This window comes from Dermacentor silvarum, unplaced genomic scaffold, assembly GCF_013339745.2.
Source record: "Dermacentor silvarum isolate Dsil-2018 unplaced genomic scaffold, BIME_Dsil_1.4 Seq988, whole genome shotgun sequence".
NCBI lineage: Eukaryota > Metazoa > Arthropoda > Arachnida > Ixodida > Ixodidae > Dermacentor > Dermacentor silvarum.
The window spans coordinates 36730-58935 of record NW_023607061.1 but is presented as its reverse complement, the minus strand read 5'-3'; the positions used below and the strand labels follow the sequence as shown (position 1 = coordinate 58935).

General features: G+C 49.1%; 1 protein-coding gene across 1 annotated transcript in view; it reads left to right on the top strand.

Moving 5' to 3' along the window:
* The first annotated feature begins 1301 nt into the window (after positions 1 to 1301).
* Positions 1302 to 22206, top strand: part of LOC119435888 (staphylococcal nuclease domain-containing protein 1-like) — a 32598-nt gene continuing 11693 nt past the window's right edge. Inside the window, exons 1-6 of the mRNA XM_037702586.2 lie at positions 1302 to 1536; positions 4709 to 4850; positions 10180 to 10478; positions 15375 to 15510; positions 18002 to 18198; positions 20548 to 20658. Of these exons, the coding sequence (XP_037558514.1) occupies positions 1330 to 1536; positions 4709 to 4850; positions 10180 to 10478; positions 15375 to 15510; positions 18002 to 18198; positions 20548 to 20658 (1092 nt within the window). The 5' untranslated portion in view covers positions 1302 to 1329. The remainder of the gene's footprint in view (positions 1537 to 4708; positions 4851 to 10179; positions 10479 to 15374; positions 15511 to 18001; positions 18199 to 20547; positions 20659 to 22206) is intronic.

Below are 22206 nucleotides of genomic sequence, written 5' to 3'. Positions count from 1 at the left end.
CTGCCAAGCATCTTCTTGCACCTTTGCCTCTTCGTTTGGTGGGCTTTGAAAATTTCATAGCCTGGCTAGTCCATGAAATTGAACTTCCGTTCAGTTGTGGACATCGCGCGAAGGGAGTCGCGCACGCTGCATGCTCGCGATTCTGCAGTCACCGCTGACACGAAATGCGTCTGAATCGTGCGCCGTTCGGGCGACTATTTGTCCGGTGAATCTTCGGTTATCACACTGTAGCTCGTCGATGGTTGGGGCTCGCTCGGAGGCGGTGTGTCCGTGTCGCACGATGCACCAAACTAAGTGCACCGTCTTTGCCGGCGATGGTGACCTTCGACCCGCGTCGATACGATCTCGGCTGATTCGCGCGGCCGTACGCCGAGGCGCGGGAGCTTCCGTTGGCGCGTCTTCCGTCGACTGCGTTGTCGGTACCGATGGCACAGGGCAATTGTCGGTTTCGCTGCTTTAGTCAGACGATGCAAGATAGCGCGGCACGTAATCCACGGTGCAAGGTAGCGCGGCCCGTTCAGTCGGGTGCTCCTCCGCTTCTCCCGCTAATCGCCGTATTTTTCTCGCCGTAGGAGGCTTGCGCTTCCGTATTCCGAAGGCGTGCTTCGTCCAAACTTTCATCTCCAACAAGCTACGATCCATAACTAAACTGGGCGCTCTCAGAAATCCGAATTCTGCGTGTCAAGTGAAGACGCCGGCATGGTTTGCGAAGCAGACAACCGCGGTTGCCATCTTGCCCGCTGCCGCAGCAGTAACCAATGGGAAGACGCCTTTCACCACGGCAGCCAATCGGAGGCCCGCTTTCATCGGAGGGCCCGTGTGACTACCTCCAGCAGACCCGCGCTTCTTTTGTGTTTGTGCATTTGTTACAAGATGGCGACGACCGACGAATTTTGAGCGGCGAAACTTTGAGCTTTCGAACGATACCAAGATGGCGGCGCTCGGTGGCGGGAAATACGAGATATGGCTCCGTGAACGGCGGTGATTTTGCGCGATTTAAAGCTGTTTTCTCGCACTGCGCACTGACAAATTAATTTTTTTCGGGCACTTTTAGCACGTTTTCAGCCAAACCATTTTGATACAGCGTAGATTAGGCGTTGCAGATACCGAAATGCGGGGTTTCCAAAAACCGATTTTTCTCGGGATTTTCGCGATCTGATCCCCGCGTCCCCCCTTAAGCTCACATACTGCATGGCACTGTGGTTGAAAGGATGTTCCATGTCTGCCGCCATGGCCGTGAGCAGCGTTGGCTAGCACTCCTAGTGGTAATTTTGTACACATGCATGACAATAAAAAAATATACGGAAGTATAGTCACTGCACTAACCTAATGTGCTGCTCTCTCCCACACAGCAACGTTGCAGAAGCACTAGTAGGCAAGGGGCTGGCAACCGTGGTCCGGTACCGACAGGACGATGACCAGCGCTCGGCACACTACAATGACCTGCTAGCTGCTGAGATGAAGGCGCAGAAGTCGGCACGGGGACTGCACTCCAAGAAGGATGTCTCTGTCCACAGGGTCGTCGACCTGGCTGGGGTACGTTCTCCCTGTTGCTTTTCTTTTGCTTTTGCTAGGGGGGTGGGAAGGGGGGGTGCGAATCTCAAAATTTTAACACGAAAATGTTTTGTCCTGGGTTTCACGACTGATATCTGGCATCGGATGTAATGGATGTAACGTTCGCCTTCTGGGAGTGGTGAAGCGAAGTACTGCATTGTGACATTAACGAGTGCCGACAGGGAGCGCTTCGGTAGTCGTAGCGCTGCGGAGACTCCAGCATGGTGTAGCCATAGAATAAAGAACTAAGTGTAAACGGCTTCATGACTGTAAACTCGTCATTTCCAACGAAGTACTGTGTAATAAATAAAAAGAAGTCAGGCCTGCACGGCACACGCAGCACAGTCAACAGCAGAAGCTGGTGGAGCGGCTCAAGAGTAGCTCCAATTTGGGCACCATGCGCAACAGGGTCTTCGCGGCAGTCTGTTCGCCTTGTTTTGACGAGAATGATCTGAACTGTCCGCTTGGCGTCGACGGCGAGCTGCGGCTTGTAATGCTCTCCGCACAGCAGTCTGCTGAGCCCGATCAAGCCTTACAACTGCAACTTACATGTCGGGTACGCTGCGTTTGCAGGCACTTTAACTAGATGGCGCCACCATACTGGCAGAGGCTCGGCAGCTTGGGAGCGCGTTGATTGCGCGCCTCGTCTGAATCGCATATTGTCCTCTGTGCCTGCGCGCACTACGTTGGCAGGCACCTTACCTAGATGGCGCCACCATACTGGCCGAGGCTCGGGTCTTGTGCCCCTGCGCGCTTACCTTATAGAGCATTTCCGCTGGCTGATAGTAAGCACTTGCGTGGCTCAGTGGTAGAGTATCTGGCACTCACGCAGCTAGCGTGGGTTTGATCCCGGCGGGAAACGTGTACTTTTTTGGCATTTGTAGCGATAGCGGTTACAGTGGCTAAATGCCAGCGGCAGCATCATCGCGAACCGAAATGGCTTTTGGAATGAGCCCATAACAGCTTGCGCTGTAATAAAATAAACATTATTAAAGTGTCAGACGGCAGGATTCGAGCCCTGGACCTCTAGTACAGAAGCCCGACGTTGAAACCATTACGCCACGGACGCATGCACCGACACGCGGCTTAGAATGCCCTTATCAATTTCTCGCGGGCAAGTCAGCGCGTTGAGTCGCCTGACATGTTTCAACTCCATTCGCCAACAGGATGCCGCGCGCGAAGCAAACATGCAACATGGTCGCCGTCTCGCAATCGTGCGTCATTCGCTGCAGCGAACCACGAGTTCATGAAGCAAGCATGCAACAGCTTCTGTGAAGACACGTTTCACTTTCATGTTCTACCGATTCCTATGAAAGAGGGATCAACTGTATTTTTTTCTCATGTGTATCAAATACAAATAGTTGAAGGGAAAAACAAACTGAGCCAAAGAAATCTCAGAATGTGATGGTATCTACCACTGCCGATTGCCCCGCTGCCGTGGCAAAACATGAATCGCTCAACCAGCTCCGTGCCATCTATGCATTTCCGTTAACCCTTCATGTTCACGCAAAATCCAGTCTTGAACGCCAACAATTGTTAGTTTGTCACCATTGCAGTTTTGGTCTTTGTACTTGATTCTTATCCACATGTTTTTCTTTTGTAAATTTTTCTAGACTGAAAGTGCACATTAGAAACTAGACAGTTTTAGTTTAGCGTGGTTACCGCAATAGCGGCCGTACCGGAATAGCGGGATCGAAATGCGCATGCGCAGAACGCTAAACGACCCATACCGTTTACCGTGCGCACGCTATTTCTCAGAGTTAACATTACCGTGTTAGCGTGTTTACGTAGTGTACGTAAAACATGGCAGTGGTCCCGGCCGCCCGCTTCGAACTGAATTTGGAGTTGCTGTTGAATAATTCACTTCGTTGGTAGGAAATGACTGTGTAAATGGCTTTCGCTTACCTTCAGGCAGGATCGACAATATGTTTTTATGGATAATTTAGCGGAGTTTTCGAGATCGCTTCTCGTTTCGAACGCGCCTAAGCCTAACGAAAGAAATTTTCTCCGAGATGTGAGCGCCACCTGTCGATAAAGTCGGGAAATAGGCGCGACGACGGCATATGGCCTCTGAGATGGGAGGATTTCGGAGGCTATGGTAGACAGCTTGTACTGCTTGTCTGTTTCGTTGCAGATCGACAGACATGTGAAGTAAAGATACAACGCGCTCCTGGCTTCCATTGCGCTGCTTATCGCACTTTCCGGACGCACACACACATAGAATTAGGTGTCCTATGTATGAGAAATTCAAAGCGTAATGGCATAGCGTCCTGCACGTAAACTACGCTATCATGCTATACTAAAACTCTCTTTCTGCAAAGTTCGTTTGCGGAACGGTAACGCTATTTCCCGTAACCCTGCTGCTCGGCACACTACAATGACCTGCTAGCTGCTGAGATGAAGGCGCAGAAGTCGGCACGGGGACTGCACTCCAAGAAGGATGTCTCTGTTAACGCTAAACTAAAACTGTCTACTACCGTATTTGTTTGATTATAAGGCAGTCACCATAAGGCAAGGGTGCAATTGGGGGACTCAAGAAAAAAAGTTTTAGTATTCACAGCCAATATAAGGCGATACAGGGTAGCCGACGGATTATAGAGAATCGACGGGGATCGCCTGAAATACTGAATTACACAGCCAAAATGCAAAATGGCGACCATGAAAAGAGGGGTGGGGGAGTGCGGGTTATCTGAAAATTTTGCCTCTCGGTGAGGCTTTATGGCAGCGCAAATTTCTCCTTATAGTGTGGCTTCGTGGCACTACGGCGTGCGCTGCCGTAAAGCCACACTGTAAGCGAAATTCGCACTGCCGTGAAGCCACACCTATAGGCAAAATTCGCAGATAAGGCGGGGGGGTGACGGGGGTGACTTTGAGGATACGGATTCTGGGAAAAAGACCTCGTCTTATATTCGAATAAATACGGTAATGCGTGTATCAATTCTTTCAACCTGAAAACTAGGATCGACTGGAAATGCCTCCATCCCCGGCATCAAAAGCTTCACGGCTGCCACTCATGAGGTCTTTCATTGATTTTGTTAATTGTTGACGAAGTCATTTTATTTCCTACTGCACATGTGCTTGTGATTGCCCAGTCCTTCCTGTAATGCCCTCGGACTTTGGAAGCAACTCCAACTGTCTCGTGTCTGTGTTTCAGGACTTGGCCAAGTCTAAGCAGTTCCTGCCATTCCTCCAGAGGGCGGGCAAGATGGAGGCAGTAGTGGAGTTTGTGGCGAGCGGGTCGCGGCTCCGGCTCTACATTCCCCGAGAGAACTGCCTCGCCACCTTCCTCTTGGCCGGTCAGTGCCACACTTTCACTTGCCACCATGCCTCGCTCTGCAGACAACCCTCACAAGTTGCGCACAGCTGCTGTACTTCTGCGGGTGAAACAGGCATCCACCAGTGTTGACATCATGCCTCAAGGGGATACATTTTTTTAGGGGTGTGCGAATACTGTATAGTAGATTTCGAAGCGGCCATTGGATCGAATCGATAAAAAAAAGCCATATATCGTTTTTCTCAAAATGTATTGCTTACAAGTAAGTATTAGGCAAGAAAACACATTGCTGTACAGGCTCGGGGGTTTCGAAGCATTGAATAACAAGAATGTAGCAAGATATTGGTAACTTAGGCACATAGAGATCAAGGTATACAGTACAGTCTACTCTTATTAAATGAAACTCAAAATTATCCTATTTACTTGCATAATGAACACACTCGTGTAGTGAACACACCCCCACTTTTACAATCAAGAAGTTGTCTTTTCTTTTCCTCGCATAATGATCTTACTCGGAGCTTGCTGCCGTGAAGTAGGAGAGACACGGTACGCTTCGGCATCTGATATGGCGTCTGGCGGGTACGATTGTGTCAGACGCTGTATTGGATGCTGAATCGTATTGTGCGTCTCCTATTTTTATTATGATAGCAATTGTATGAACACTCCAGGCACATTTTGGCCTTCGGCGCCGACGATCGCAGTGCAATCTCCCGCGTTCAAGAAAGGAAAGCGGGGAAAAAATGTGCCATATTCCATTACGCGCATGGTGCCGGGGGCGCAGCAGCTGCGCACTGCGTCGCCGCGCATGCCCTCTCTTGAACGCGATTTGCGTTGGGGGCTGAGTCTAGGTGCGATGGCGGTTTATAACTTTGTGCGTGCTCTGTCCTTGCCGCTCGGTTTCTGTTGAAGCGATACACAGCACGAAGGCCACTTCGCTCACTGTTGCTGCCGCGCTTCCTCACGCCAGTGACGCCAGTGTTTTTGACAGCGAGCGTCAAAAGCATGGTGTCAGCGCGCACAGGCAAACATGAACACATCACGCTCGATGAGCGCGGACACTCGCTGTCAAAACACTGGCGGGAGGAAGTGCAGCAGCAGCAGCGAGCGAAGTGACCTTCATACCGTTGATCGCTTCAATGCAAACTGAGCGCCGAGTACACACAGCACGCACAAAGCTACGAGCCGCCGAAGCACCTACACTGCCTATGCTCTGCCCCCAACGCAGATCGCTTTCAAAATACGGCCCGCACGGCCGTGCAGTACGCAGTTGATGCCAGAGTACATTCCCCCCACCTGGTGCCTCAAGCGTGATGGAAGGAGGTGCGCCTCCTCCCTGCTTTTCTTTATTACGTGCGCCAGATTTAGCCACGGTCGTTGGCTCCCCTTGCACGCTTTCACTCGCACATACAGCATACGGCGTGTGGCGGTATCGCCCTTGGACTTTATACGGACCCCTCTTAAGATGGAACCACACCAACTCGCCCAGCTTTCAATTTTGATGTTTATACGGATAATCTGTGCACCAAAACCAATTTTAGGGCCCCAACGCGTCGAAAACACCATCTTTAGATAGCAAATACAGATCTCAAAAGCCATGCTTTCTGGCGGAAACCGAAAATACATCATAGGTGTTGCCCCCGGCACTTTGGGCGGCCAGTCCCATCATCAAGCCACCAAGCCAAGCGACATGATAAGTCAAGATTGCCGCTCTAGCTGGTGTGGGGTTGCAGTTCGCAACGCATGATGCGGGAACATGATGCACGATGCGGGTTACCAATGCATTGGGTTCTATGGGAGCTATACTGGGACCGGCCAAGAACGATGTAACAGCCAGGAAATCGCAGCACCCGGGAATGTAACAGCCGGGTTCTACTGTATTAGTATTCTTGCCAGTGAGCTGGGCAGCAACAAATAGTCCATTGCAGCATAACTGTCGGGTTTCACATGAGCGTGCAGGCTGTGGTATGATTGCGCTGTTTCTCAACCTGCGTGCACGCCTTGCACTGAGTCAAAATGGAACTACTGCTTGCTGTAACCATTGCAGCCGAATGTGTGGTTGCTAGTGACATCCTCATGGATGGCGACTATGGATGGTGGGTGGCCAATGCAGCTCATGCGTGGTGGTAAACGTAATACGGCTTTGACCACCTTTAGCGCATGTCACGGGTGTCTGAAAAATCAGCATTATACAGTCGTCGACCGATTTTCCGGACCTCGAGGGGACCGAAAAGTAGCCTGAAAAATCTATCAGTCCGCAAAACTTGTTCACACACACAAAAAAAAATTGAATTTATTAGGCTTATATCCCTGTCACACTGGACGATTTAATGTCATTCGAACTGAATGGCATTAGCCTCGAATGACATTATTCAGCTGCTACACAGCGATATTTAATGCCATTCGAATCGAATGACTTCCGCAATCGAATGAGTGCGAGAAACTCATTCGGCTTTGCACTCGAAGCGAATGTGTACTCTCTACCCCAGAGACAAGGTAAAATATGACATTGAGCGTTCGTAAAGTGAGATGCATTCATGTAAAAAAGGAAATTATTTTGCGTGTTTTAAGGCATCTGTAATTTTAGCGAGAAAAGCTGTAGGGCAGGCTATCAGAAAATGTTTTTACTCTGCACCTCAGTGACGTCTGGCCGCAGTCGCTTTACGAGTCAGCCATACTGTAAACAAACGGGCGCCTGTGTACACGTACGAAGCAAGGTACATAGCAACTATCCACTTCACCTGCTAAAGCTGAGCGTCATCGTTCAGCACCGCCATGTCAGTCGTATCGTTTGTGTTCAATTTATCGGCTATGGCTACTAAGCTGGCTAAGCCTTGTCTTGGCTTATTGTGGCCAGACATTCTGAAATAGAAGTTTAAATGCGTGTTATTTCAGTGAAGCGACGCCTCATATTTATTTTAAAATACATAGATTGACTTTTCAAACACTCACCAATACCTTGTTGTACTGTTCTTGCCAATTGTATTGGAAATATGGCTATTGATATCATGACCAAATGACATTATTTTTTTATTCTGTGTAGTACCACCACGGGTCGAATGGCATTTGCTGCACCGAATGTCATTTGAATCTAATGACATTAGAATGCCCAGTGTGACAGGGATATTAGAGTGGCATAAAAAAAATGTCTAGTAATGCCCTGCCTCATACTACACTTGAAGGCGATCAATTTGCTTAGATTTGTGTAAAACTGACCTCGTCTCCGTATAGAGTCGACAAGAGCTCACTGCATTGGCGATATTGATTGCCAGAGATCGCCATGGAGATCGAATAAACGAGCCCGGTTATAGCGCCTCCTCGCTGCCCATTACTTGGCTCTCGTGAAGGCACAGGAGGCGGCGCCGATCACACAAATGCGAAGCCGCACACACACACACACACACACACGCACACAAAGATGCGACAATGTCTCTAAGACACACCTGTTCTGTAGACGCAACACGTTCAAAACAGCAACTGAAACTTAAGAAAGAAAAAAACAATAAAAGAAAGGAAAAAAAAAAACAAGCTGATCCCGCATTCAGTGATTATGAAGATAGTGCCGACCAAATAAAGAAAGGAAAAAGAAAAAGTGCCATCCCTTGGATCATTTTGTCAGCTAAGAAAGAGCACGCATGCTCTCTGAGACGAGGGGATGGCGCACGCTCTCTGTTCATAGCAAGTGCCTCCCAATCTTGGAGGTTATAGAGCAGGCCACTGGAAGCCAAGCCAGCGGAAAATCCAACGTGGAGGCCTCATAAGATTTGGTAACGTGGCTCAGAACGAGTGATTTAGTCCGGAAAATAGGAACTTCACGGCCTAAATCTTTCCGAAAAATCGGTCTCGAAAATGCATTAGCTCGATGGGAACCCTGACGTTGCATTTGCTAAGTCCGGAACATCTAACAAGTCCGAATTTTTGGAGTCTGAAAAATTTGACGGCAACTGTAAATGGTACCGCACTATAATGAAAATGTCACTTTTACAAGTGTATTCACATCCAATATAGCCAACTCACTTTTTATGTACCTTTGACAACATATCACGCAATGCAGCACTGGAGTCGCACAGCAGAAACATTTTATTTTCCTTTTTGTCACTTGTGTTAATGAAAATTTGCAGTGATCGATGTCTGACGCTGTGACTTCACGGCGTTACGCCGTGACAGCACAGAGGTGCTTCCCCTTCCCTCCCCACATCTCAAATGCCATCTTTTAATCTCAGCGGCCAAGTGTCAAACACCCCGTGAACAAGGCGCCAACGCTGGGCCAAATTCCAAAGCCGACTTATCAGCTTTCGAAAATAACTCCACGAAAGCAAGGACAACAAGGGGACCTCTGGTGCACCAGCAAACGCTGGTTGTGGTCCAATGACAGAGCCCAGAGTTGTCAAAACGCTGGTTGTGGTCCAACGACCGAGTTGCTGGTCTTGAGCCGGACGATCTCTGGCGTAGCTCCAGGCAAATCTCGAAGAAGGAACTTCTTCCGGAAATGCAGACTCTAGAGGAACTCGTCGACTAGCTTGCCAGGAAATCCCCTTTTTCCGCAGACTTGCAGACTTGCTTGCAGACTTTCGCGTTACATCTCGTCACCGGTGCGATCTGATCCCCCTGCTGATTCCCACACAGTGCTTTTATTGCCTTCGCCGGTGCTTCTAGAACCTACGGACGAGTCGTGCTCCCATAGCATGAGAAAGCCTGGGAATCTTCTAGACATTTCTCGCGTTTTCGACCGCGGCCCTCGGAGCGTCGTTGAGGAGGGTGGTGACTCATCCGTAGGCCCAAGCCGGGTTGTCGTCCTCTCTCTCTCTCTCTGTCTCCGCTCGCCGGGTGAGAGGGTGTTTCGGCGCACGCGCTCTTTCTCTCTCTTAACCTTCGCGTATCTTGTCGAAGCTGCTAGACTGTTGATCGCGTCGGCTGTCTGTGGCGTATGCGCTCTCTCCCTCTGTCGAAGCTGCCACGGGCCGACTTGCTCCGTTGGGGGGTTGGCTGATGTGCTGCGCGCGCTTTGATTTAGCGCACTTTTGTGACAGGTTCTGTAAGCTCCTGCGAGCGCCGCAAGTTTGTCACGCTGGGCCTCAGAGTTCTAAGCTTTATTTTGCCAAGTGAAGTCAAAGTTCAATTTCTCTTTCTTGCCTCCAAAAATCTGGTCAGAAACAGTCAAGGGTATTGCATTTTTCTTTTTCTTTTGTTTTTTCTCTCAGTAGGAAAGTCTGCGTTCGTGTTACAATCGATGGCACATTATTCTAATGTGCCATCGTAAATATGGCAAATGAAGAGAATGCAGTACTGCGGATCCCTCCTGGCTGAGGTCTTGTGGCAAAGATGGTGCGTATAATGTGGTCTCCTCCTTGCAGGCATCTCTTGCCCCAGGGCAGGCCGCCAACAGGGTGGCCAGACCATTCCTGGCGAGAAGTTTGGCGAGGAAGCACTGCAGTTCACCAAGTCGCTGTGCCTACAGCGTGAGGTGGAGGTGGTGGCCGACGGCATCGACAAGGCGGGCAACTTCATCGGCTGGCTCACCGTCGAGGGCGTCAACCTGTCGGTGGCTCTGGTTAAGGAAGGGCTCGCCACGGTCCACTTCACGGCCGAGCGGTCTGTCCATTACCGCGCCCTCCAGCTGGCGGAAGAGCAAGCCAAGCAGCAGCGGCTCAAGGCTAGTGTCTTAATGCCAACTCCTCTTGATGTGATGCCAATGTTGTCACCCGAAACCTTTAGGGGCATTGTCCTTGGTAGCTGCAGACTTTATTCCACTTTGGTGTAACACAAGCAATAATGTGACAGGAAAAGTTATAACTAAACATAGTTTTCTACAAGAATTACTAGAAGAAACTTAAGTGCTACAATTGTTCGGCTAGCATGGAAATTATGGTTTACTGCGAATTGTTGCATTCACAGTGCAATATTTTGGTGAAGGGGATCAATCTGCAATATCACAATGTCGTTTGATGCCCGAAGTGCAGAGGTTAGTCAAATCTATGTACCAACCATCATTGCCATGCTTGGAGCTGCCGTCAGAGCTTTGTCAAGTAATTTTAGTAGGAAACTCCACCATACGACAGAAAACTTCACCATACCGCAGGTACTGCAGAAAAGTTTGTTAGACTTCCTTAGAGGCAGGTGATTAATCACATTATAATTTGTCACTTGGTCTTATTGGATTCCTCAAATCCTGCACAAGGAATAGACCGATCCCACCAGCCAGTTTCACGACGCCACCGCTGCCGCGGTGCATGCTGGTACATGTAGTCATCCGGCCGCTCCAGGCGCCCGGAGTGCCTGTGCGTTTTGTATTCGAACGATCTTTGGCAATTTTTATGGTTCGTGTAGAGCCATCGTGCGATGGGAGGATTGACCTGCTGCGTTCCTGGCTGGTACAACAACCACACAAGGGACAAAGGCTTCTGATTCTGTGTTTCCTAAAGAGCGAAAGCTTCGAGAGTGGTGGATCCAACGGATTAATAGGTGGTACTGGTAATACACAGCGTGAGAATACGGGGACGAATAGCGGCCGCATTTCAATCGGGGCAAAATGCGAAAACACCCGTGTACTCAAATTTCCCGGAATTTATAGATTATTTGTCGATTATTGATTAGCTATTGATTGGCTATCGCAAGGTATTGGCCACGTACAGTGGAATCTCGATGATACGAATCTCACGGGGTCACGAAAAAAATTCGTATTAGCCGAAATTCGTATCATCGAAACACAATTAAAACTAGCTAAATTAAAGAGTCAAGAGGTGAACTCACTCAGGCACACGTACGTAAAAAGCATTTACAGTATAGACCACTTATAACGTAACCGTTTATAGTGCAGAACTGGCTACAACGCGGCCTTTTCCGACTCCCGTTCACCCTCCCATAGAACTCCATGTACAGTAGAACCCCGCTGTTACGTTTTTCACGGGACCGTAAAAAAATAACGTAAGAGCCGGGAAACGCAAGAGCCAGGAAACAGGAAAAATTGAGAAATGGGAGTAGTGTTGAACTGCACACAATATTATTTTAATTCTTACGTGCGACAAAAAGTAGTTTCGTCCGACAGCCGAAGTATCGATTGCGATGAGCTATACAAAGAATAATAGTTTTATCGTCTGTATAAACTTGTAAACATTCGGTTATTAACTAATTAACAAACATGGTGTCAGCGCCCACAGGCAAACATGAACACATCACTCGATGAGCGCGGACACGCGCAGTTAAGCGTCGCTGCAGAAGCGAGCGAAGTGACCTTCGTGCTGTTGTCTATCGCTTCAACCCAAACTGAGCGCCGAGAACACGCAGCACGCACAAAGCCACGAGCCGCCGACGCACCTACACTGCGTAGAATCTGCCCCCACGCAGATCGCTTTCAAGATACGGCCCGCGGGACCGCGCGCGCGCCGCCGCGCAGTATGATGCCAGAGCACAACGCTGCCCGCTCCCCCCCTCCCCCCCCCCCCTCCCTCGCTGGTGCCTCGAGCGCAACAGAAGGAGGCGCGCTTCCTCTCTGCTTTTCTTTCGCGCGCGAGACGCGGTCGTCGGCTCCCCTCGCAACCTTTCACTCGCACATTCAGCATACGGCCGCGCAGCTTCCCTCGCACGCTTTCACTCGCACATACAGCATACGGCGCGCGGCGACGTATGCTGTATGTGCGAGTGAAAACGTGCGAGGGGAGCCGACGACTGCGTCTCGCGCGCGAAAGAAAGCATACGGCGCGCGGCGACGGCGTTATCGCCTTTGAACTTTATACGGAACATCTATGAGCCAAAACCAATTTTAGGGCCGCAACGCGTCATAGGCATCATCTTTAGATAGCAAAAGCGGATATCAAAGGCCATACTTTTGCTGGCGGAAACCGAAAATACGTAATAAATGTCGCCCCCAGCACTTTGGGCTGCCAATGCCATCGTCAAGCAACCAAGGCAAGCGACATGAAAAGTCAAAATGGCCGCTCGGGCCGGCGCGGTGTGGCAGTTCGCAACGTATGATGCGGGAACGGTCCCACAGTTGCGACGTAACAGCGGGGTTACCAATGCATTGGGTTCTATGGGAGCTGTGCCGGGACCGGCCGAAAACGACGTAACAGCCGGGAAAACGCAGCACCCGGGAACGTAACAGCGGGGTTCTACTGTATACGCATACCGCTTACAGTGCAGCCGCATGAGACGAAATTGCGACTTCCGCGGGAAAATCTCGCCGACAAGGGCGGTAGCGAGCACGAGGTGCGCCCACCGATGGAAGAGGAGATCAACGAGGGCGAGGCGGACGAGGAGTATGAGACGTGGAGCACGAGTCCAAGGGCGATAAAGTCGTCACCGCGCGCCGTATGTGCGAGTGAAAGCGCGCGGGGGAACGCGCACCTTCACGGACAGCGAATGCACAGCGGAGAGCAAACGTGACTGCCGTTGCGCGAAAGGCAATGCCTCCTAAAAAAAGGAGGCATTGGCAAAAGGCCGTGGGGTTATGGGAGGGGGGCGACGTTTTAGGCGACGCTGTGCTGCGGCGCCAAATGCATATCTTGCAACCGAGCGCAAGGGTAACTGGTGACGCAATCTCCCCACGCGAAAGGAGCAAAGCCTGAAGGTAGCGCAGGAGGGAGGGAGTGGGGGGGGAGGGGGGGGCGGCTCCTACTCTGCCCGCAAATGCGTTCCTGTACTTTGCGCCTGTGCCGGCTGTCGGTGTCGTCGCGCGCACCGTTTCTTGAAAGCGATCTCCACACGGCTCTGACCTTCGTATGCGCTGTGCTTACACCGCTCAGTTTCCGTTGAAGCGATAGACCACACGAACCTTCGCTTGCTGCGGCGGCCGCGCTTCCCCACGCGCGGCCGCTGCAGCGAGCGAAGAGACAAAAAGAAAAGCACAAAAACAACAAAAGCGCCACAGCTTCAAACTCTTCGCGCCCAGTCGCGGCTTCCGCGCTGTCTGGCGCCGCGTCCGCGCCTCCGCACCAAAAGAGAAAGGGAAAACGCACGTGACTGCGCACTGTTCTCTTTCGCGGCCGTCGGTGGGGTGGCGTTCATTCGTATCAACCGACACGGGTCGAAAATCGATTCGTAACAACCGTTCTCTAGCACGTTGCAATGTAATGGCGCTCGGCCGGGACCTAAGAAAAATTTGTATCATCCGGAAATTCGTATTAGCCGTGATCGTATCATCGAGATTCCACTGTATTTGGGCTAGGCCAAGAACTACCAAGTCATCCCAGCAGTTTTTGGAATTTAATGATTATTGATTGATGATTTATTAACTATTAATTAGCTATAGATTGGCTATCGCAAGGTATTGGCCAGTATTTGGACTACGCTAAGAACTACCAAGTCATCCCCAGCATTTCCCGAAAATTATTGTTTATTGATCGATTAGCTATTGATAGGCTATCGATTGGGTATCGCAAGGTATTGGCAACGTACTTGGGCTAGGCTAAGAACTACCAAGTCATCCCCAGCATTTCCCGGAATTTATTGATTATTGATCGATTAGCTATTGATTGGGTATTGCAAGGTATTGGCAACGTATTTGGGCTAGGCTAAGAACTACCAAGTCATCCCCAGCATTTTCCGGAATTTATTGATTATTGATCGATTATCGATTAGCCATTGATTGGCTATTGATTGGCTATCGCAAGGTATTGGCTACGTATTTGGGCTAGGCTAAGCACTGCCAAGTCATCCCCAGAATTTTCCGGAATTTCTTGATTATTGATCAATTATCGATTAGCTATTGATTGGCTATCGATGACTTGGCGATGATTGGCTATCGGCGTTTTTATGTTAAAAACGCCGCCTAGCTTACTTAAGAACTTCCAAACTTCTAGATATCGCTGTTACCGAAGTCTGCAAGTCGTGCGCGAAACCCATGTAGGTAAGTAAGGAACGAAAGTTTTGGCGCCGCATTTCAAACCTGTCTCCAACAGGTATACAAATCCCATTATGTCCGTCGCTAAGCAAACATAACGTTGCAGTCACCGAGATGCACGTGCGCAAAAATAGTAACGCAAAACGACCGCGTACATCAGCATGTACTACATACAAAGCTCGAAAAAATACGATACTCAACGCGTTATGAGCGGGTAACAACCGAAAGGAAAGAGGAACAGGCACTTTTCAACGTTCGCCTCGCATGCTGCAATGAACAGCCGATGTAATTTCTTTAAATACATGACGAATGTTTCTCGGTGGTGGAGTTGCAGATATGTCTGGGAAGCTCGTGCGCAGTACTCAACGAGCGCGGACTGCGGTCAGTGCGGTGGTGTGGTTGACTAGTTGACTACAACCAAGATGGTGGTAGTGCTACTTCCGGAAAACCGGCGCATGCGCAGATCGGTCGGTGGGATCGATCTATTGATTTTCCTTGTCTAGCGAAATCTGCTAGATGGAGGTTTCGCAAACGTTTTTGGAGAAATAAATAAAGGAAGCTTGCATAATATAGTGCCAAATGAGATAAACAAAATGAATGTCATACTCGGATTAAGCACATGCATTATAGCAAATTACAAGTTTTGAGCACTATAACTCAAAGAAAACAGATTTTTAAAAAGTGCCTTTTTTTAATGTGGCTCGTGTGCAGATCTGGGAGGACTACGAAGAGACCGAAGACACCAAGCCCCAGGAGGTGATCACCGACCGCAAGGGCAACTACCGCAATGTGGTGGTCACAGAAGTGAAGCCGGACCTCTCCTTCTACGTCCAGTTCTTCGATGACGGTGAGCACTCCTGCCATTTCACACCGGGATGTCTGACTTTTGCCACCTTGCTGTTGCCTACCTGTTGCCGAACGATAATTCGGACTTGACGGGGACCACCAAAGTGTCCTACAATTTGAGAGTCTGAAATGCCGGATTTGCCAGAAAATAAATGACTTTAGACTGGTGCTAACGTATGGGGCTAACAATATGCAGGTGTTAACTTATGGGGTAGAAACATGGAGGTTAACAAAGAAGCTTGAGAACAAGTTAAGGACCACACAAAGAGTGATGGAACGAAAAATGTTAGGCCTAACGTTAAGAGACGGGAAGAGAGTGGTGTGGATCGGAGAGGAAACGCGGATAGCCGATGTTCTAGCTGACATCAAGAGGAAGAAATGGCGCAGGGCAGGCAATGTAATGCGTAGCATGGATAACTGGTGAACCATTACAGTTACAGAATGGATACCAAAAGAAGGTAAGCGCAGTCGAGGACAACAGCAAACTAGGTGGGGTGATGAGGTTAAAAAATTTGCCGCCACAAGTTGGAATCTGCTGGTGCAGGACAGGGGTAATTGGAGGTCGCAGGGAGAGGCCTTCGCCCGGCCGTAGACATAAATATAGGCTGATGATGAAACTATGCGAAAAAGTTCTCGGATCGTCCTTTTCGGGGACACCGTCAATTTCGTGCCGAAGGAAAATTTCGCAACGAAGAAGCCCACGAATACACGCAAAATTGCTGCGTGACTGGCCGCTCGAAGCACTTTGCATGAATTCACGGGCATCTTTCATGCTCAGAAAAACACTATTATGTAGCATGTATTGAGCAACAGAAAGCGGTATTGGGAGTTTTTCATGTTGCTCTACAGTTTTCTTATTGACACTTTGATAATTAGGACACTACTTCTCGAGTTGGATAATTCATTACAATTACCTAATTGAATCTCGGTAACGAAAATCTTACTGGCGGCTGCTGCACTGTACTGGAAACAATATTTGCTAGGTTTTCTTCGAGTAACGCAATTGCTCTTTCTTTAAATGTTGGTGCATGGTAGTTGGGACACCCTGTATATATATATTGTGCACTGTAAAGGGATTATTTTTTAAGTCTCTAGACAAACCTCGTTAATACGTAGTCGGCCGGGAACTACGTTTAGGTACGCACTAAACGATGTACGAATTAACCGCCAATGCCAGTTTAGCGGCTGCTTACCGACCGGAAAAGAACTACGTCACGATGCTGTCAAACACACGCACTCAGACAGGGTTTATTTGCGGGTAGGCAGCAAAAAAGCGGTAATCTCACTGCCGCCGAGGCGGTGTTCCCACAACGACGGCATCTTCGAAGCCGATAAGGCCGCGAGCCAGTTTTTCCATAAGGCCCCGCTTACGAACTATATTAACAAGCACGGTGTAGCACATGCACAGATAAACATGAAGACGTCTCGCTCGATGACCGCGGAAATTCGCTTTCTGAACGCTTGAGTGAGGAGGCGCGGTAGCAGCAACAAGCGTGCTGCCTCTTGTTTCAACGCGAATTAGATGTCGAAAGGACAGCCCATACGAAGCTACCGGCACTAGTTGCACTTTGTCTGCAGATCGCTTTGACGATGAGGCCTTCAGGTGTGCGCACTTTATCCACGCCGCAGATCGCTTTCAAGATACGGAGCCCGTGCGGCTGCCACCGAAGTAAACCCCTCCCTTTCTGGCCTCCCCCACTTTGCCTCGCGCTCAACAGAAGCGTGCTTCCGCCCCGCCTTTCTCCCTCGCGTGCACGAGATTGAGTCGGCTGACCCTCGCAAGATTTCACTCGCACATACAGCGTACGGTGTGTGGCAACGATGTTGATGTGTTTAGACTTTATACGGAACCTCAAAGCGACGTCCAAGGGGACGGCAGAAATGCGCTTCAGCAATGAAATGTGCTTCTGCGTGGTTACTACTTAAATTTGACGGCGAGAGCGAATTCGCAGCTCCTACCGGCGGATTCTTCGCGTTACTGGGAGCTGCTCTCGAAGGCCGTGCTTTTGTGCGCGGAAATCGGCAACAACTGTATGAGCAGGAAATATGTCATGGTGGCCATGTTTTAGGTTCACTATCGCTGGCGGCTGTTGTCCGGGCGTCGCAACTCGAGCATCGAACGTCTGCACACATGAGATTTTGCCAATTTTGTGCCTGTGCGTGTAAATAAGAAACAAAAATAGTATGCACTAACCATTTGGTGGGCAATGAGCGACTACGGCTTAAGCGGTCAGCCAATACATGGGATTCAATGGTGGCTGCGTGGGGGAATCTTTGCGACTACGTTAAAACCGCAATTACACATTAAGCAGGTACGTATTAATGAGGTTTGACTGTACATCCATGTTACATATAGAGTTCGAAGTTCATTGCTTCATTGCAAACTTTTGATCACTTGCTTGGGGCTGTTTTTCCAGAACTGGCCATTTCGCCATCAGACCCCTCTCATCATAAGGAAAATAAGCCCAATTAAGTGACCTTCCCTTTTTCAGGCCCGAAGCTGGAAGAGATGACCAAGCTGCTGCGTCAGGAGTTGGCGGAGCATCCACCCGTGTCAGGTGCCTACACGCCCAAGAAGGGTGAAGTGTGTGCTGCCAAGTTCTCTGAGGACCAGCAGTGGTACAGGGCGCGTGTCGAGAAGGTCCAGTCCAGCGGTTCGGTCGAGATTTTCTTCATCGACTACGGGAACGTGAGTGCTCTTTTCCTTTTCTCTCATCCATTTGTTTCTAACTTTGCAGGAGTACATCTCTGCATAATGATGCTTGTGGGCCATTCAAATTTTCTGCTCATGAAAACTGTAGCGCTGCTCATCAGCTGAAAAGAATAGAAATATATATATCTATGTAAATGGTGTGCAAATGAACAGTTGCTGAAAGGCGAGGAAGAATAAAGGTACAGTGCAGTCCACTCTTAATGATACCGCATACATACCTGCCAAGTCTCCTGGATTACCTGGGAGACTCCGGGATTTGAACCATTTCTTCCGGTTGTACTGTTGACAGGAAAATCTCCCGGAAATTGCGGTTGTGTCCCGTTCCCGTGTCCAGCGATTTGTCAGGCCACATTGGCAAAAAAAAATACAACCCAATCTGATCCATTTAGAAGTTCATCGCGCAAAACATTGTTAAGAATGTCTATTTCGTTAACCGCAGAGCCGCTGCTTACGCTGATGGGGTTGTTGGATGCCATAGTGGCCCTAGTCTCATTAAGCCAGCCAGCCAATGCCACCTTCCGCAACTATGTGACAGTGGTAATTTGCGTGGGAGATTGCGTCGCCAGTTTCCCCTTGCGCCCGGTTGCAAGATACGCATTTGGTGCCTCTTATACCCCCATGGCCTTTGGCGCTCCGCCGTGCGTCCCCTGCGCGCTTTCATTCGCACATACGGCGCGCGGCGACTATGTTATTGCCCTTGGACTTTATACGGAACCTTGAGACGGCGACGCCGACGGCAGAAATCCGCTTGCAGTGTCCATATAATTGCTATAGCAATAAAAAAAAACATCCCACAATAAATGGTTATGATGAAAGTGCTGACCGCATATACTAGAAAGAAAAAAGAAAAAGTGCAGTACTCTGAGCGTTTTGCCAGCCAATGAAGAGTGGACATGGCCTCCGAGACTGGAGGATCGCGCAAGCTCATTATTGATAGCGCGTGCCTCCCAATCTTGGAGGCTATAGAGCGATCCACTGGAATTCAAGCCAGTGCAAAATCCAATATGGCGTCCTCCAAGATTGGGTAGCGTGGCTCGGAACGAGCGATTTTGTCCGGAAAATTAACCTTTGGGGTCTCAATTCGTCCGAAAAATTGAGTGCAAAAATGCATTAACTCAATGGGAACCCTGACGGTGCATTTTTGAAGTCCGGAATATCCACCAAGTCCAAGTTTTGGGAGTCAAGCACCCACATGCCCGCTTTAGCGGCAGTTATCGATTCCGTGAAGATCGTCCGCAACTTTGTTGAGTGCAGTGCGGGTGATATTTATGTGCTACTTGTTGTGAGGCAGCTGGAGAGCATGGCACTTGGGGCCGGCGAACTACCACGCCAAGTAATCCCGCATCATTGATTACTTCGTGTAATCTTTCTCGGACATGGAAAATAAATGTGATTGCTTTTTGTGGCAAGTTCTTGCTTGTTTTCGTTTTTTTTTATTCATTTCCGTTAATTCGAAAATCCGCTTAATTCGAAGAATTTTCATCGTCTGGCGACCTTCGAAGTATCGAGGTTTTGCTGTATATGGTGTGGTGGCAAAATGTCTAACGAAACTTCCAAGATAAATTGCTATACAGTCAGCGACCGATTTTCGGGATGCCTTCGTGTCACCGCCACAGTACCCCATAGAGTAGTGTATACGCGCCTGAAATTTCGGATCCAAAAAACCTTCACCGATCAATTTTACGAACTTTTTGCCGTGACCCCAAGCCTGAAATGGCTTTAATCGAAGCCACCACCAATGCCATTTTGATTATCTTGCCGCCTCAAACCGGCGCTCTCGCACGCAGATCCGCTGGCACCCGTAGCCACCATCGCAGCAACCCTAGGCCTAGCTATTTAGACGTTCGCTACCAAGCTTCTTACTGTTCGGTGCCGTGTTTTTCCTTGAAACAATGCCCCGCTGTTAGCAATGGCGCCAACTCCGCCTTTGTAATCTTCGCAAGTGGCTTCGAAGCTCGGAAAGCACAGCACGTTACATAATGCTTGCTCCGAAAAGTCAGCTTCGCCTCAATACAGCATGTTATGCGGTGACGCATACCAAGAGTGGGAAGGGGCAATTATCACGGGACACAGTTATGTCTTCTTTAATTATACATGTGTGCACCCGCAGTCACTTGTCGCAGTTTGAGCGCCGATGTGCCTGTGATTTCGGACGTGCCTGTGACGATTTGAGCCCATGGGGGCAGTAAAAGGCATGCATTAATTTTTTCGGGCATTTTGCGGCCCCAAGGGAGTCCGAAAAATTGGATGTGGACTGTACATTTGTGCATTTATGTAATCGCTGAATATTTCATTGAGTGATGCTTCTCGGTTTCTGATTTGCAGAGAGACACGGTGGACTCTTCATCCCTGGCGTCCTTGCCTTCCCTCGGAATCCGCGACATCCCACCAGCTGCAAGGGAATATGCCCTGGCTCTGGTGGCACTGCCAAAAGACGTGAGTGGTCCGCCCATTGTTCCCGACGCACTAGGTGTAGACTCTGATGACACAGCCAATCATTGATAAAGATGTGTAATCATGGTGTAGCACACCCAGTGCAGGACATGAGACCTATACACATGCCTGGATGTAATGTGTAATGTGAAGGAGCTATCCTAGTGAGTTGTGGTAATAATGTGCAGTGTAGGAGACTTCCAGAGACTGTGCATCGTATCTAATAAACTTAATGTGCACTTGTCGCATTGAAATGGACGCTTCACCTACATAGAAACATGGGCACAATTGCCATTGCATTTGTGTCATAAGCATTGCATTTCGGCATCAAATTAATGAGATTGCATGGTTGGCCATTAGCAGTATTTGATACAATAAGCATTTAAAAACTAATTTCTGGCATCAACTGCGGACTGCACGGCGGCGCGCGGTCGCGCGGGCCGTATCTTGAAAGCAATCTGCGTTGAGGGCAGTCTAGGCAGTGTAGGTGCATTGGCGGCTCGAAGCTTTGTGCGTGTTGTGTGTTCTCGGCGTTCAGTTTGCATTGAAGCGATAGACAACAGCACGAAGGTCACTTCGCTCGCTGCTCTTGCTGTTTCTCACGCCTGCGTTTGACAGCGTGTGTCCGTGCTCATCGAGTGTGATGTGTTAGTGTTTGCCTGTGCGCGCTGACACCATGCTCGTTAATATAGTTAATAAGCGAATGTTTACAAGTTTATACGGACGATAAGACTACTATCCTTACTTTGTATAGCTGTCAACTAATTTGCTATCGCTGTCGATGCTTCGGCTTTCGGACGAAAGTACGACTTTTTTTCACATGTAAGAATTAAAATAATATTGTGTGCAGTTCAACACTACTCTCATTTCTCAATTTTTCCTATTTCTCGGCTCTTGCATTTCCCGGCTCTTACATTTTTATTTTACGTTCCTGTGAAAAAGGTATCAGCGGGGTTCTACTGTAGTACAGTAAAATCTCATTGCTACGAACCCCACATTAACAAACTTTTCAGATTAACAAAGTTTTCAGAAATACCCCACTGACTTCTTATACTTTCAATGCAAAAATATTTCAGTACTACGAACTTCAGAATACCAAACTTTTTAGAATAACGATCGTTATTAAGTTTCCGTGCCATGTTAACAACGCCTCAGTACTACGAACTACTATTCCAAAATGTGGGGATTCTTAGATTTCCAGTGCAACCAGTCACGGCAGCCAAAACAGGAGGCTAACAGACAACAATGTGCAGAAAGCGGATGCTGTGGCACATAGGTTCGGAAAACGTGAGACGGCGCCTGAGGAAAAAACAAAAGAGCGAAAGAGTACGCTGCCACGCAGCATCGGTGCGTCGGAAAGTGGGGTGGCCACCTCTCGAAAGGCCAATCGCCCACGATAATCACTCCACGAGTTCTGAAAAAGGCTCGAAAGCATCGCGACGATCACGCCAATTGGTGACAAGCGGCATGTCACAAGGAAAACGGCTGTCACCCGCGCGCGCACACATGTTCTTTCCCGCACACCTCTGTACCAGCCAACCCACTAAGGAT